At 41.7% G+C, this 17,404-nt stretch overlaps 1 protein-coding gene across 2 annotated transcripts; it reads left to right on the plus strand.

Annotated features, from left to right (window-relative positions):
- Positions 1–13,897: 13,897 nt before the first annotated feature.
- Positions 13,898–16,421, plus strand: LOC127378559 (uncharacterized). 2 transcript variants are annotated; one of them, XM_051427477.1, is made up of 5 exons: positions 13,898–13,953; positions 14,206–14,513; positions 15,610–15,876; positions 15,965–16,105; positions 16,200–16,421. In XM_051427477.1, the coding sequence occupies exons 2-5, from the start codon at positions 14,219–14,221 to the stop codon at positions 16,358–16,360; spliced, it is 864 nt and encodes a 287-aa protein (XP_051283437.1). In that variant the 5' UTR covers positions 13,898–13,953; positions 14,206–14,218; the 3' UTR covers positions 16,361–16,421. The 2 variants fall into 2 exon arrangements, with proteins under 2 accessions (XP_051283437.1, XP_051283438.1); XM_051427478.1 differs by having other exon boundaries at positions 13,944–14,079.
- Positions 16,422–17,404: the final 983 nt, after the last annotated feature.

Raw genomic sequence — 17,404 nt, forward strand, 5'->3', positions numbered from 1 at the left:
CTTATTGAATGTGGATCATGAAGATAAATATATTAAATAATCCCTGCATGAACTTGCACAGACAGCCATACTGATCCGTTCAGATTCTAGTCAAATGATGTCTATCCCGCTAGTTCCCAGTCCAGAGTTTGAATGTTTTTACCTTTTAAGATATGTAGCTGTCGGTCGGAGAGACAGTGGGTGAGCAGGAAGCGGTTCAGTGTCTTGCTGAAGGACGTTTGGAGAGGATAAACGGCTTTTGATGGATACACACTGGCTGTCTGCCGGGATAGAACCTGTGACCTTTCCGATAAAGAAAGGTCTCTGTACCCACCAGGCCACCTGGCCACCTCATTTCTTTCTTTATGGACAAGAACCAAGGTAAAAAAATTTGTGTGTGTTTCATTTGCAGCATGCAGGAGCATGTCAAAGAGCACTACTGTGGGATTTTAACACTGATTGTGTCCATGATCTCGGCACAAGCAGAAGGCATAGAAGGAGTTGTGCAGAATGAGCAGGTTTGATAGGAGAGCTGATCATTACCAGCAGTGGGAAATGACTCATTCCAAGGCCTCTCTTTAATTTAATTAAGTGCTTGTTTCAGGCACTTGAGGTTTTTTTTGAGAGCACCACTACTTCCACATGAGTACATTTTTGATGCAGTATACTTTTGGAAAGCCTTTGCGCGTTATATAAGCTGGATTTTTTTTCAATTAGTCTCTCTCTTCCTTTTTAATGCTTGCTTTGCAGTGCATCACTGAAATGGACATAGTTGGCTGTTCATATAAGGGTTGTCACTGGGCCCTTTGTAAATGCTAAATGGACCTGTACTTGTATAGCGCCTTTCTAGTCTTCCGACCACTCAAAGCGCCTTTTCCCTACATGGCGGGAGGAGCCGGGGATTGAGCAAACAACCTTCCGATTAGTGGACGACCTGCTCTGCCACTGAGCCACAGTGATAAAACGCAGCCCTTTCTCATTTACTTTAATGAGGCCTGCGTCCCACTGCAGGGTGCTCTGGAAACAAAGTTGAACTATTGTTGGATTATTTCAGTTTTTTACCTCACGATCATCTCAAAGAAAGATAGAACAGTTGCCACGTGAAAACACTCCAGAGTTGTAAAATCCGGTCTGTGAGTATGCAAACAAAAAAGGTATTAAAGGTGTCGATCCTTCCTTCAGGAGAAAGATAATTGAGTATTTGACGACCTGGGAATGAGACTCAACAATCACACTCCTCTCCAGAATGACCCCACCTTTAATCCGTAACTCCAACTAGTCATCAAAATATTTGTGTAAAAGGAGTGATTTGGATACGTTTTGGGCAGATTATCTTCCCTTTAGACAACGTTTTATTTAATTCTCTGTCTGTATTATATATTATTTTATAACTTTTAACAATCATACAGACTTGATAGGATTCTTTTTTTGACAAATTCAGTGTTTTCTTGTCCCTGAAACCATTGTTCTATAAGACAGTGTATTTTACATTTACTTTTCTTTTCTATGTTTAAAGTGTTCTTACACGCCTTAAAATCAAGAAACCCCCATGAAGCTTTGGCAAACTCTACAGGGGGTCCCGGCCCCCAGGTTGGAAACCTCTGCCTTAAGCAACGCAGCCCCCAGAATTGTTTTAATGTAGGTATTTTTTCATCTGATGCCCACTTATTGGCCCCATATGAAACAATATAAAACAATTGTTTTGCTTCTGTTTCTTCCTTCCAAAGCCAAGTACCGCTACTCCTTCTTGAGTTGCATTGAAAGAATAATTCCACTTTATTACAGGACTCATTTTTGTAGAAAACCTTCCGATATTTAAAGATTGTAGTTACAGTTCAAAAAAGACAAGCAGGTCTTATTGCTGCTCTGTTGGAGGACATGAACTCAATCTGTCGAACCTGCCGTAGTTGTGCGTACACACAGTTTTCCTCTGCAGAAAGGGATTAATAACAATATTTCTGATGCACTCACTTTTCAATCTGGATAAACAGTCTATAATAAACCCGTACTCTGGTTTATTATAGACTTTCGAGTAATAATTTAGCAACTTGGATAAACTTCGGCTTCGGCTTTGACAAAATACTTGTCCTACTTGTACTCATAAGTTCATGGGGGGGCTCACTGAAATTATCTTTGGATATTCTGGTGGATCATTTGGCTGAATTGGCTCATCTAAATTGATCAGCTTACCCAAAAACCCTCTCATAATATTCAAAAGAGACACTCAAGTACACCCCTCACATACTGGTATTAGCAGGACATGTTAACTGAAGAAAACTGAGCTACACATGAATGATTTCCTTGGTAAAATAATAAATAAATCACCTGTTTTACAGTAGCTACCTCACCTGTCTGTGTTGATTATTAAGGCCCCGTCATGCAATAATATCTGGATCCACATAGAGGCCAATAAAAGTGATAAATTATGAATGAGGCTGCAGAACTGAAGTTGAGAGAGTTTTGAAATGTCCATAGGTGTTTATTCCAGTAGCCCTGATCCCCTACCTGATCCCGCACCACCGTAATGAGACACCCAGTGAGTAGAAAAGAGGCAGCGCAGAGCAAACTTCCACTGAACCAAAGATCTCAGCAGCACCCTGAGAGGTTTTCACTCTTCTTATGCTTTTTAATCCCGAGAATGAAATGAGGTTAACAGCGGTGAGTGGTTCAGAAACAGCCATCAGCGGTATGGCGTGATTTTTGATCCATGGATTGAGGAGACCTCTTGAGTTTTTGAGATTCTGACGCACAGAATTAGTAACAACGTGTGGAGCGAGATAACTCCATATATATGATTTTAAAAGGATTACCTGTATCCTCATAGAGTGACTGACGGCGACAGATTCAAAATATGTAGATTTTAAAAGAATTGGAAGTTGGTGGCCGACAAAATGTTGTTTGTGACAATTTTAAAGACTCCATTCAATGCACTGTATTTACTTGTGTAGTTTGTTCCATATCTGGTCTCTAGCCTTAAATACAGTGTCACCTAGAGGTCCATGTGGTAGCTGTTCTGGCGCTTTCAATATGATCTTCATCAGCGGATACAGTTTATCCGGTTTATCCCGTTTAATTGAAACAGCAGTTGAATAAAACAATCTCACCTCGAGGGCGATTTTAGTAGCAATTTTGTGGCTTTTGATGGTATCTCATGAGCTCCATCTGCTGTGAAGAATAAATGTTCAATTTCAACTATTAAGCCAACAAGAATATCGGACAATGGGGCAAACTCTGTGTTTAAGACCTCTGAATCACAGCATATATCTCCAATTTGTTCAGACATTCAGATGCATCTCTGATCACCACTTTAATTGTTTTTTAAAGAGAGACACCGACCTCAAACAATAGGCATTGGTAGGAACAGAAATAAGAGTAAATAACTAATAATTAAACTTAAAGAAATAGTCAGCATCAATTTGGAGCATACTCAGTGTGTTAGTGGTCAAGGTATCTGTACCATTTCCAATTATATTTAGGTCTGGTGTTGTGCTCATTGGCAACAAGCATGGATGAGACTGACACAGATGTTGTAAGTCAACTTATAGAACGTTTCTCCTAAGAAATGCTCCTTTTTCGCAGATCCCCAACATCCAAAAACCGAATACATCACTCATTATTGATTGTTTTGAGCAACAACAAGATAACAAGAATAATAAGGTCAAAGGTCAAAGCCATAGTCCATCAGAGGAAAGGGAAATAAAAAGTGAAGGAGAGAGATTAAAGGGTATCTTGGATAAACCCGGTGCCAGTGGATAAACCTCACATGAACTCAACTTGACATTTGGCAGTTTTGTATAAAAATAATAAATAAATAAAATATTAAGATATTTAAAATATTTCTTCCGTATTATATGTAGTTTGTTAAATGTGTCACGCTGCGTGTTACCTTGTGCTGTTCCCATCATCCTCTCTATAAGACAAGTCTGGGTCAGTGTCAGAGTATGTTTCATGCTTTATTCTTACGCTCTAATGCTTCTTGGTTATTTGTTTTATGTTTCTTAATGCATGACATTACATGAAAATTTGCTCATCCAGGCCAGCCACAAACACTGCACAAAGTAATGCTTCAATAATTTGCTTTTCTTCCTGTTTTGATTTTTATCTGCGAGACGGAAATGAAGGTCTTACTAGGTACTTATCACTTCTGGGCTTAATCAGATTGTACAGTATGGATCATGTTGTAGTGGGAAACTGGGAGATGATTCCTGTTGTTGTTGGTTTGTTTTTTTAATTAGATGACAGCTTTGGCGCCTTGGATGCTTTGCTGCAGTGATTCCTAATGAAATCAGCTGTCAGTCGAATGTTTAGATGTTACTGCAACCTTTTCTTGTGTTTTAGCGTCTTTCAGCTCGTTGTTTTGGTTTTGGCAACTGTACTGTTTGGTTTCAGTCTCACTGCTTTTGTCAGCATCGTTTATTAGATGATTTCAGTAGAAAAGCTCAAATAACCCACTGTACACTACCTGGCCAGCAGTCAGACAAGTTAGCGGCTAGCTGGTGAACACTGTGGAGCATTATCAGCTAAAAGTGAGATATTTTTCCCTCAGGTAGCTACAAGAATGAATCAATATTGGACATAGATTTCCAGAAACATGACTCCAAATGAATGCTAAAGTTGCTCTGTATCTGCTGGATGTTTGAAATATTTATAAGGGGTTTTAATGTCAGCTGCCCCTAAAAGATTCAGTTTATTTTGCTGTAGCTGCTTCCACAAACATCCAGCACATCCCTTCCTGTTTTCCAGAGGATTTTACAAAGTAACCATGGAGTGCTTAGAACAAAAAATGGGAAAGGCTTAATTATTTTATATTAATCGGCGTTGGAGTGAAGCAAAACCGACATTTGTTAAAATAATAATGAAGTGGATTATTACGTGAAAATTGACCCTCTTTCTAAAGAGCCATTTCAAGAATGGTGCTAAAAACATTTGAACCGTGGATGAAGTTATTAAACATTAATTACAGATCCCGTCATCTTCATGTACGTAGAGATGGTTCAGCAGCTCACGACAGATTATGTTTCATGCTGGAAAATGTTCAAGGGCCACTCAGAAGTCTTTCATAGGCTGCAAGTGGGCCCTGAGCGGGACTGTGAGTACCACTGATCTACAGTACCATGTGTCAGCGAGACTACCTGAGCACATAATTAAGTGGAGGAGCTGGCTCCTCTCACTCGCCGTGATGGCAAGACTACAAAACTTTTCTTCAGTGCATGTTTGCATAGTGATAAGGAATATTTTATTGAAGGTGTGATATGGCCTTCCCCACAGAGGATGGGGGGGTAGTCTCTGCTTAATTCAGAATCACACATAAAGAATGCAGGGCAGCACATTTCCAGCGCTGCGGGCAAGATTGCTTACGCTCCCTTCAGTGTCTGAACTCATCCAGCAACACATAAGTGAAATAGGGGTCATCACTCTCCTCTGTAGTCCACGAAGTTCCCTGTGTGTGTGTGTGTGTGTGTGTGTGTGTGTGTGTGTGTGTGTGTGTGTGTGTGTGTGTGTGTGTGTGTGTGTGTGTGTGTGTGTGTGTGTGTGTGAGTGTGTGTGAGTGGGCAGGAGTTTGTGAAGGATGGCGAGTGAATGAAAATGCGAGGCAGCAAATCTCGAAGCAAATCCTTTGGCGTCTATTTATATATTCTTTTTGAAATCCTTCAGCTCTTCTCTCTTCCACTTTCATGGTTGATACGGTCAAGAAAACATAGCGCTGCCACAGTGTTGCTCACTCAGCTGCTCAGCACTATTTTTATGGACACCAACAAATGCTAACCATCATGGCCAGCACCCACTTACAGCAACGGCACACATGTTTTTGTGTATCTTTTGATGGAAGGTGCTGTGGAAACACTGCACCAAGCAGATGCTGATATTCGTTACCTGAATGATGCTTCAGGGCTTTAATATATTGGCCAAGAAATATGAGCGCCCGGGTTTCTGCCCCATTGGCTAAGAGGAACATTTTCCTGTTTGCCGGCCGCGTCCCCCCGCGAGGTGTGATTCTCCCCTACAGCTGTTTGTCACGGCCGTGTAAAGTATTGCCCTGCAGTAGCATGATGCTGCACTAAAATGCATCACACTGCGAGTTTGTCAGTTCAGGAAATACGAGCATATGCGGCGCTTTATGTGTCGGCCTGCTCGGCTGCTGAGTGTTACGACACCTTAAGCCAACCGTGCCTGCTCACGCCGAACAATGGCGGCTTCTTCCAAATCAGGTCGTAGCATTTGCATAGAAATTGGTTCTAGATCGGGAGATGGGCCCTCAAAAGCGCTCCCTCGCCTTCTTCCTCGCTCTCTTTCTGTGACACATACACACACACACACACACACACACACACACACAAACAAATAAAACAGTTATATACAGAGTCTGTTCCTTTAAGGGCCAATCACTTCAAAACACGGAGGGCTCCTCAAGGAAGTCAGAGGGGAGGACATGATGAGAAATAGATCTAAGGCGACCCTTCATGTTTACCAAAAGGATGAGTGGCAACGAGAGAGGATTTAACATGCAGGAATTCTCTGTACAGCGTTCTCTTTTAAGATATCTGTGATTTACATGCCTTTGGTCCCTCATTCCCAAGTGCATCATATTCATATGTTGATTATATAAGGAGGTCCTTTGAGTTTAACAGCAAATATCTTTGTCATTTCTGCTTTCTTGGAGAGTTAGCAGCGAAGGTTGATTGAGAGAGAGAGAGAGAGAGAGAGAGAGAGAGAGAGAGAGAGATGTGGCGTTAGCGACAAATCCTTAAATTTGAGGCTATAGACAGCAGCTGATTAGCTTAGCTTAGCATACAGTCTGGAAACAGGGGAAACAGCTAGCCTGGCTCCGTCTAAAGGTACCAAAATCTGTCTAATCTTTAAATTACTTTTTTACCTTGTTGGGTTTTCGCTGGTTGTTGTCGAGATACAGCGTGTTTTAGAGAAGCAGATTTTAATCATGATCAGAAATAGTTTATTGATCCTTTTAGGGCTTGGGACTAGCCACTAAAAGATGTAAATATTGATCGCTTCAGACTTATGAACCACCAGCGCTGTATCAGTCTTAGCCTCCACTGCAGACAAGAGCAAGAAAGAGACTACATTTCTAGCCAGGCCATGTCCCCAAAACTCTCTTCTGCTGCCCTTATCTGTTGCTCTGATTGCCAAACTCTCCACAGCCAGAGCAGCTAAAACAGGCAACTGGTGCATCGTCCTCCATAAACCAGTTCAAAGCCTCCCTGAATTTTTACCGCTTCTTCCTGGATAGTGAAAAGGTGTTTTGGAGGAGCCAGGGCTAGAGGAAGGCTGATAAATGTCAGGGGTTGATGGCTAAACTGCGGGCCGAGCAGCAGGGGTCCGGACAAACGGAGCAGAGAAAATGGCATTCTGTTGTGGAGACACTCAGCTATAGTGACAGCTACCACAGCGGGCATCATGAGCTAATGCCAGGCTGCCTGATGCAGGTGTCCAGACCTAAAGAGCACCTTTCAGTCACATCTGCCATATCAGTGTGTGAGGACTTCGGCGCCACGGCAGCTCGGCCATGTTAGCTTTGAGGCAGGGCTCTGAGTTAACAGATGGAAAGTTTTCTTCTCCCTTTGTGAATGTCACATGTGTGATTTGGAACATCAGTGCAACTATTTTAGACTGACACCTTCAGAAAGGAACTCATCACCTTTACACTGTGATATATGAGCGAGGAGCAGAAATTGTCCCGGTGTCAGAGAAACCTGACAAATGTCTCGCAAGAGAGGAAAATCAGCCAGCTCGAGCAACTTTATGGAACATTATCTGCCAAGGACAGTTTGTTTTTGCTGTTAGGCGAAGATGTATAGCAGACGAGTGTTTCTTCAGTCGTCTAGCAAGTTGGGAGCTGAATCCTGATCAGACGTGATAATGGACAATAAGCAGTTTTTGCAACGTGGCGCCAAACGCCGAAACAACAGCACCGTATCAGCTATATCAGACATTCATTAACAATGACAAAACACTGCTTTGGCTCCTCAAGGAAGTGCTCCATGTTTAGTAGTATCTGTACGTAACATAGTATTTAATAGTAATATATTGTGGTGCAGATGTGATTGAAGGTGGCATACAATTTAAAGTTGTATTCATGAGTGAGCCATGCCGCTGTTACAGAGCATGTAAAGTGTTTGTCTGGACAACAGGAAGTTGGCAGAGAAGTTTTTTTTTTTTGTTGTTTTTTAAATTCGGCCATCGAAAAAAATGGTCCACTGTAAAAATGCAGTATTCTCTCCAACTGGTTTTTGGTTGTATATCCTTTTGATTCAACACAAATGGCCATATATCAACTGCACTAAATGTCTCATGTTATTTTGTATCCTGAGTTATGAAAAGTGGCTGATGCACACCCACTCCAGGTGCTCCATCTCATTGAGCACAGCATAATAGGTTCCTAAATAAAAGAACAGAAAGGAAAGAAGGAAAAGTTCTATTGACCATTGAAAGAACAATCTGTGCTATAAAGCATACACTTGAGAGAACAGAGCATTGATGGGATTTTGAATAAACCAAGAGAGCTGAGCTTGGCAGGGATAGGACTGTGCTTCAGATCCAGTTAGGGTTCCCTCTATAATTTTAATTACGGGCAGATCATGATTCTGCTCTTATGCGACTTGGACTCTTGAACAAAGCCCCATAGAGCTGCCACTTAAATGTTTCCTGAAGTGACATTATGTGTTTGACAAAAGACAAAAAAACACTGCCGCGCAGAGACTAAATGTCGGATTATTTATGCGCTTGTCTTTTGAAATTCTGAGGACTTTGGCAGCAGGAAATGAGGGTACGTGCTGGACAGGTTGGTGCTCGCCTGCTGTAATGGCCTACATAAAAATAGGTTGAACAGTAAGAAATGTTTTACAATCAGCTGGAGTGAACAATGTCAGGTACAAATCTCATACACCTGAGGCTATGTAAGGACCCTTAAATTTTACAGCGTATGTAGAGAAGTCTGGCATGGATGTAGTGCATAATGTGAAGCGAGGTTGAGGTGAAACCTATCCAAAATGGATGGCTTCCAGCTCTCTAAAGAAAATTCATCCCCTGCTCCTCTGCAAACGAGCCGGGATGTTAACACTATTGACATTAGCAATGTAGGCGTACTGGGCCTGGGAGGGGACGGCCAAGTGTGTGCTGAAGTCCCTCCGGCAGTATTCAACGTTTGTCTCTGTGACCCAGAACTACCTGCTGACAAGAGTGCTACCTCATTTCAATGCTAATGTGCTGTTATGGGTATTTTCAAAGCGTTGCTGCTATTTATTATGAATCAGCTTACCTGAGAGGCGCCGGTTAATCCTGTAGATCCCTGCACAGCTGCCGTGCACCAAGAGGTCATGGAGATAGTGTTTAAATAGACTCTGCCTCCCTTATTATTCCAAAGGGATGACTGCAAGCCTGTACACAGCTGACAGATTCACTGTTCCCACTCTTTTTCCTGAACATCTGGGTAGTGGCAGCAAGGTAAAGATCACAGGATTAACTAAGACGCTGCTTTCACATTCCCAGACCTCCCCTCTGATTCTTTCTTCATTTCTTGGAAGCACCAAGTGTCCGTATGAACTCTGCAGCTCGCAGCAGGCAGTCGTAACCTGGAGGCTTGCAGCAAGCTATCACCAACAGTGACACTTTCTGAGTGGGTTTTGAACAGCGGACAGCAAAATAAAATGCATTTGGAATGTGGACCCTGTGTAATAAGGGAAAAAACAATCTCAAAGGGCCTCCAGCTGTTCATTTTAATAGACGTTAAGATATTGGAAAATGTACGGAGCCATATACATGCCAGCAACAATCAAAAGAGAGTAGTGAAATATGTTATCTCAGTCATTCTTAAATATCAGAACAAAGTAAAACAATTTCCGAGCCGCTGTCCTCTTTTACGTCTTCATCCACCAGGAGGAGGTTGGTCTCCACTGGATTAATCCCACTGTGTCGCACCTAAAGCAGCAATTTGTTTTGCATTTCAAAAACCACATTTGCAGCTCATTTATGATCAATATGGTTCATCTTATTCTGTATATTCTGTGAATAGTGTATAGTTGCAGAGGGAAAACCTTCCTTCTCCAGTTTCACAGACTGGAGCAGAAATTGCATAGCATTGTAAGACAAAGACAAAAACAAATTTAGAACATTGTTAAACGCTAATGTCACATCAATGATAATACATATAGCCTTTTATGTTCATTCACAAGTGAATTTCATTCTTCAGAGATGCAAGCTGCTCCAAAAATACACCTGGCACATAAAGACCTGCGAGTAAAGCTTTAACAATTGCTCTCAGAAGGTGTACACAAACATCTACGTGGAGAAGGGTGTTATGGGTCACTGCAGATGCAGACCTGCTTGTCAGACGAGTTGGTCGGGCGGCGTGTTCAAAGAAGAGAAATATATCTCTAAACGACCACCATGCACGTTTGCTGAAGAGTGTTTCAGCCTAAGGTGGACATCAGCTAGCACAGCAGCAGATTTCTCAGATAGTTAAAGGTCCGGTGTGTAGGATTTAGTGATCTAGATCACCAACAGCCACATCTAGAGTCAGTGTCTGGTTTGTGTGTTCTGAGCTAAAGGCTCATTCTAATAGAAACACAAAAATTCTCATTTTCAGTAATGAGAACATAGTAATGTTACAGTGGCCGCATTGTTCGGTTCGAGACTAGGCTCAACCGCTGTTTGCAGATACTCGCTTTACAAAGGCAGATGCTACTCAGTTAGCAACACTGATGATTGACTGATTGACTTACAGTTAGCTGAGCTTGAGGATTTGGTGTTAAGGATGTTTCTGTCTCTTTCTTTGCTCTATGCTCTTGAGCCGCTGCCTGCCAGTGAGCTTTGACGGGAAGGTTCACTGTCTTGTGAACTGCCATGTCTGAACCTCTTCAAAAGTCTTGCTCCACGTTTGTTTGTTGTTGTGGTGATTTGCAGCTGGTCTTTATTATAGTTGTGCTTTCACTCTATGCAGATGGGAGCTCTCGGTTTACCTCAACTTGCTTTGCAGTTCATAATTATTGACACACACCGCACGTTTCAATCCACCCTCATGCCCGCAGTATTCATTATTCATATCTCTTTTCAGAAAGGATATTGATTTCTATATTTGTTGACAAGTGTGATGAGTTGAAGTCGAGCCCTGTGATGACTTCATAGTAAGAAAACCCAACGAAGGTGCTTTCAACTCTTCCTCTTCTCCCCATCTGCAAATGGCAGGAGGTGATGTTGAGGTGAAGGCTGCCTTTGAGAAACGGAGACAGCTGCTCCGTCTTCTATCTTTCATCCCAGACATTTGAAGACTTTCCCCACCTGCCTCGTCTCTTTGTTGACATGCTTCATATCGGCTTCCGGGTCACGTTCCGAGAGCCCAGTCAGGTTTAATCTCACTCTGCTTGTAGTGCTTCCAGCTGCCGTCGCTGTATGTGGAAAACCAGGAGAGAGCGGAGGTGGGACGAATACCAACCAGGGCTGAAGTTCATGATTACACGCACTGACAACTGATCCCGGATCCTGCACTGATAACGTCACAGTGGGAAACATCAACTGGAAGATTGTCAGGACCATAAAATTAGACGTTGACAGTGTTTGTTTAATGCACGGATCATTTCTTGTATTCCCTTTCCCCCACCAGATGGCACTGTACAGTGGCTTGACTAATTTGGCCTCCTTGGGCTTCTCCTGTTCCAGGAAGAGCCAATGTTTCCTGTTTGTACAATTTATGTCAAAAATAATTGGGAGAAAACTGTTCTCCAGTGGGAGTCCTGTTTGGATGATTTGGAGTCTGGTGTGTTTAATTTATGCTCCACTAAATCATACTGACCCAAATGAACATCTATTGAGGATCTGCAAATATTAACATATAAATACAAGACTACCTGCTCTGAACTTCTGACCTTAAAAATGGAAAATAAAGGAAATTTCCCCTTAAAGCATCTTAGTTTCGCCCTTTCACAAACAGCTTTTATGCCTCAGGAGAACTAAAGAATTCAGGTTCGCGGCTCTCACGTGAAATAAAGGCAGCCGTCGGCGACACGCAGCACGCCTCAGGCTGTTGCACCACGCATCAACCAAAGTGTGACGCCACTGATCTGCTGTGTTACCACATGTGCTGCTCCGCTCCCTGCTGCAGTCCAATGCACCAACACTGACATCTCTTGGCCTGCTGGTAAAGTGTCAGTCTTGATTGTGTCTACTGTATTCAGATCCTACAAGTAAATGTACTAATACAGTAAAAATACTTGATTACAAAGAAGTAAAAGTACTCATTCTGCAATAAAATGTCTCCTGTTACTGATATATTATTAAATGACATTATTAGATTATTGATACCGATACATAAATGTATAAGTAGCATTTTTCTGTTGTTTCCGTTGCTCAAGATGGAGCTAGTTTTAAAAACGTTATAGTCATTGGTTCCAAACCCATGGGTCGGGCCCCTCCGAAGGGTCACAACTTAAGGCTAAGGGGACAGGTGACATTTTAATTCATTTTTCTGGGCTTTTCTCAAATGTTTGCAATCTGATTTATGAAATATTGGATCATTTGACCTCTTTAAACCTCAAACAGTAAAGTTAACTGCTGGTTAAATCTTTAACAAGGCTCTTTATTTCATAAACTCATATGTTTTAATATATAATCTTAATCTGTATTAGTGGATCTCATAGTTTTTACAGATAATTTGGGGTAAAAGTGCTAAAATGATGTCAGTTTTGTTGTGAATTTGATGGTTTTGTCGTTATCAGTGGACACTATTCACAACTGTCTTCCTGAAACAAGAGAAAGTATTTCCATTTCCTGCAACTTCATACTTGTTCTCCACTACCTTTTGGAGGAAAATATTGTTCTTTTTACTCAGCTACATTTATTTTGACAGATTTAGTCACTTTGCAGATTCCAGTCATTAATACAAAACATAACTGATGAATAAATGATGATGTATTATCGAGTATTAAGCTACCCAGCAGTATATAAAGTAGTGACAGTAGCTCCACCTTTACCAGCTGCAACATTAAAGTGATGAGAACTTGTACTTTTGGTATTTTTAATATATTTCTATGCTAATTTTTGCTTGTAAGACATTTCTACACTGCTGTATTTGCTCCTTCTTCTTAAGTACAAGATCTTTTTCCAGCGTCAGTAACAGAATCCACAACACATTTTCTTCAACACCAGAAGTGACAGCAACATGAATAATTGTTTACAGAAAACTATTCCCTGAGAAATCTGCTCTGTCTTACTTGAATGTATGAAATTGTATGTGCTGAAAGAGATACAGCGTAATAGAGACACATTTACACAGTGGAGGAAATCTGCAGGATCTTATGAGCAACAGCGATAATTAGGATGAAAGGATATATAATGTTGCTATAAAAACATGTATAAATCATGTCGCTGAGCACAGTCTGTGCATCAACACTTTCTTCCCTGTAAATTAACACCTCGATGTAGCTGGATGAAAACACCGTGGTGAATCTTTCATATCTCCACTTAAATAATATAAAGAGAGATTTAGTTTGATTACCAGCCTGGAAATGTAGGTATTGCTTATGTAGCACCTTTCTAGATCAGAAACTGCAAAGAGTTTTTCCACATTGTGTTTAAAACAATATATAATAAGTCCATGCCAATACCTTAAACAGATCGACGGTATATACACTGGAGATCAAAAATTGAAGAACAATTTATAAAGACTTGATTTTTTTCAGCAGTGATATAATCTTCATTATTTGAAGGATTTGTAGTTGTGGCTATACCAGCTACTAGAACAGTGTTTTACAAAATAACCAACGCACTAAAACAAAAAAAACTTTTAGGAAAACATTTAGGAAATTTACTTCCATGTCAGTGTAGTTTTGGTGGGTTCAATCTGGCCAGTAGGGGCGCTAGTTGTCTCTCTGCCTCTGTGTGAGGCTGGTAAACAAAGAACAGAGGGAGAACCTCGCGCATGCGCCCTGTTTGTTTGTTATTGTCGCTGGCTGTCACTCTGAGATGGTGAGGAAACAATGTTGTTCTAACTCTATAAAGGCAAACATGCGAGTGAATTATAGTTTATTCCGTTTACAACAACAGAGAGACTTTAAAACGCTAGTGGAAATTAGCTTTATAGTACAGCTGCTGGTATGTGTGCACCTACTGCAATGTTTTAAAGCCTTTAAGTGTTGAATTGACCTCAGATTGAAATGTAATGCTGCACTACACATGCACTGGATATTGATGTTGTGTCTGGTGTTTTTTTTTTTCCAGGTGAGGCTCTCAGATGGAGGCAGTGTGTAAGCAGCTCCATGGAGGTGATGATGATGATGATGATGATGATGAGAAGGAGGAGAAGCAGTCAGGAGCAGATGAAGCCATGCTGTGGTCCATCCAGGAGGCTCTGGAGAGGCAGACCCTGCAGATAGGGGCATCAGCATGCGGGGCCACGGCGGTGGTGGATGTGCTGAGGGCCCTCGGCGTGGACGTGGTCCCTGAGGAGGCAGACCGCTGTGTGCAAACACGTCTGAGGAGGAACGAGTCACCGCTGCCGGACTACCTGCTGTCCCGCAGTGAAGCTGGTAAATGTGCTGAGTTTTTAGAGACGTGTGCGACACGACAAACATATGATGATTACGAATATGATGCATTACTTTAGATTAAACTACACACCAGGATTATATAGTAGTTCAGATTATCTCAACCTTGAACATCGACAGGATGACAGGTTGCAATTTCTTTTTATATATTTTGGAGACGGAATAAACCTCACAGTGGTCTTCATCATCACCATCACTGTTTACATTTATGATGTCTTATTTATTCTCCTGTACAGCACTTTGGTCAACTTTGGTTGTTTTTAAAGTGCTTAACAAATAAAGTTGGATTGGATTGGATCTTGTTCTGTCCTCCAGGGTAACAAATGAATCACTTAATTTTCATCTCCTATAGTCGAAGAAAATCATGTCAAATGTCTGAAAGTTACAGTGAGTTTGGACATAAAACATATGAAAGGATTTATTACATTGTTTGACTATGAGACTGCTATATATTACATGTTTATATTAATGTAACTTTTAACTGTTTGCTGTACGGCCGTATGCTTTAATTTTGCTTTTCCCACTAAATTAAGGCATTAAAACAGAACAGAAAGAACACATAATTAAGATTATGAAGAGTGTACAAGCTGACAAAACAGATTCAAAAGAAACCCTTTGTGTCTCTATAAACACCTGGTGTGAGCTCAAAGCCAAGCTGCTCTGCATCGTTTCAGGTAATGAAATATGAGTACATAAAGGATGACTTTGAGTAGGTTCATACCGCAGCCTGCCTCCACAGACAGTATTATGTCAGGACTCACAGATGCTAGCAGGGGCTATAACTTCCCCGCTGAATGAGGCTCGCTAACGTCTTGAACCCATGAGCGCAGGTTTCCTGCCAGTGTGACAGCTGGCATTTAGAGGTGCCCTCCTCAATTAGACAAAGAGCTTTACGTCCCTCAGAGGAGCGACTGTAATTGACTTTTTTGGCTGTTGGACAGTTTCTTACTTTGACATTTGAGGGGTGAGACACCTGAGATTCTGAGTGGAAAAGGAAACACACCTTTAATCACTGAACTTGGACATTATGAGTAAAATATGTGTTTCTAGAGTTTAAATAAAGTAAACTTCTTTTTAGGTGCGACTCACGCTCAGCTCATCCAAGGAGCAGAGGAGGCCAGTAAGGGGAAAGTAATGGGTCGCTTTTTCCACTTTCACCCTCGGCGGCTGGTCAGACTGGTCCCCTGGCTCGCACGTTGGATCCAAAGCGGTGCCGTTCCCGTGGCGACCATGAACATGCAGCTGGCCGTGCCCGAAGGAGAGGAGGTGCCTGACGCCTGGCACCATCAGCTCATATTCGGCGTTGCACCGAATGCTGTTTTCATGACCAATCCTTTAGATGTAGGTGAGTAAGAGCCGGGACACAACTTTTCCAGGAGAGTCTCCTGATACTGATGCATTATGGGTTTTTTTTTTTGTCTCCCTGTTTTTAGTGAGCGAGGGAGAGTTGCACCAGAGACTCTGCAGCGAATCTGTGCTGCTGATTCGTCGAGAAGACGTCCTGCAGAGACTGGCGCCAGATTGCTGTCTGTCCAGTTTATCCGAGCCGCGCTGGAAGTCCCTGGATGTCGAGGGTGAAGCAGCTAATTATACTTTTATTTATGGAGATTTTTCATCTGGTCTGCACACATGTTCTCAGTGTTTTCCTCCCTACTTGCATCCTGTTAGGTCAAGTGAGGCAGATGCGCCAAGAAGAGGAAGAAGATGGAGCCAAGTTAACACACATCACAATCCCAGCAGCGTACAGTTCAGGCATCACACTCTTCGCCCTACGGCAGTCAGAGTTGGGACAAGAGCTCCTCAACGCTCCTGAACTCCCCTTGTTGTGAGCGGACTGACACTCAAGGACTTATTTATTGTGATATGAAAAATAAAAAACCGATAGCGTAACACTTTATTGATGCTGGTGTTTAGGATGTGCCGATATCCCCCCCTGCTGGACTGTCCTGGAAGAGATGTAAGCAAAACGGTGAACAACAAAATACCACATGATAAACTGCAGGTTGAACCACATAAACATTCACACAGTACAAGAATAAATACAAAGGGAATATAAAATTGTGTATTGACAAGAAACAAAACCACAGAAATCATTTGTCGATGCGGCTGCAAAAATAGCTTCAATAACTTCACCAACACTGTCATCCATGTACATTTCTATCACGGTTTCATGTCAGTTAACTACTTAAATAAGGTAGTTTTCAAACAATGAGAAGATTACTTTTTACTACAGCTATGCCATCATGCATTGATCCCATCAGTCCCCGTTTACCCCATCTTCCAGTTAACCTGAGGATCGACTTTCAGACTGTATTGATTTCTTTCGGAGCAGTAAAGTGGCCGAGCTCCAGCTTATATTTCAGAGCTGTTATGTCCTGATGCTCTAAAGCTTATACCAGCAGACAAAAGTCATCTGATTGCTCCACAGGCCACATTAAGCACTAAAGGTGGCGGAGTCATTGCAGCCGGGGTACTTCATCGGTTTGTCCCCCAAGAGGCAGCTCACTTTCCCACACATCAGATCCTCTGTGTAAGTAACAGTAGCAATGCCAGGCGTGAGTTGGAGCTAATTGAACTACTTTATGCAGTATAGCAATGCATCAGTATTGTATTAGTTCAGGTTTATTTAATCTGCAGAGTAATAGCTGTAAATACATTTACATTACAGTGTTTTCTTCAAGAATAAAGTGGAGCTGAAGTATAAAGTTGCACAAAAATACTCAAGTAAATGAACTTAGTAACAGATTACAGTGGTGCTTCTACCAAAATGATTGTTATTGTCAGTGGTGTAAGCACATTTACTCAAGGGAAATATTGTACTGTTTACTTCACTGCGTTTACGTGACAGCTTTATTTACTAGTTAGGTTGATTT

Source organism: Dicentrarchus labrax, unplaced genomic scaffold, assembly GCF_905237075.1.
Source record: "Dicentrarchus labrax unplaced genomic scaffold, dlabrax2021, whole genome shotgun sequence".
NCBI classification, from domain to species: domain Eukaryota; kingdom Metazoa; phylum Chordata; class Actinopteri; family Moronidae; genus Dicentrarchus; species Dicentrarchus labrax.

What these genes read in the sequence shown, in the direction of transcription:
- LOC127378559 (XM_051427477.1), top strand. Translation starts at nt 14,219, where the DNA reads ATGGAGGCAGTGTGTAAGCAGCTCCATGGAGGTGATGATGATGATGAT. An exon ending in GCTGTCCCGCAGTGAAGCTG is followed by an intron (nt 14,514 to 15,609) that starts GTAAATGTGCTG and finishes ACTTCTTTTTAG; the next exon opens with GTGCGACTCACGCTCAGCTC. An exon ending in GACCAATCCTTTAGATGTAG is followed by an intron (nt 15,877 to 15,964) that starts GTGAGTAAGAGC and finishes CCCTGTTTTTAG; the next exon opens with TGAGCGAGGGAGAGTTGCAC.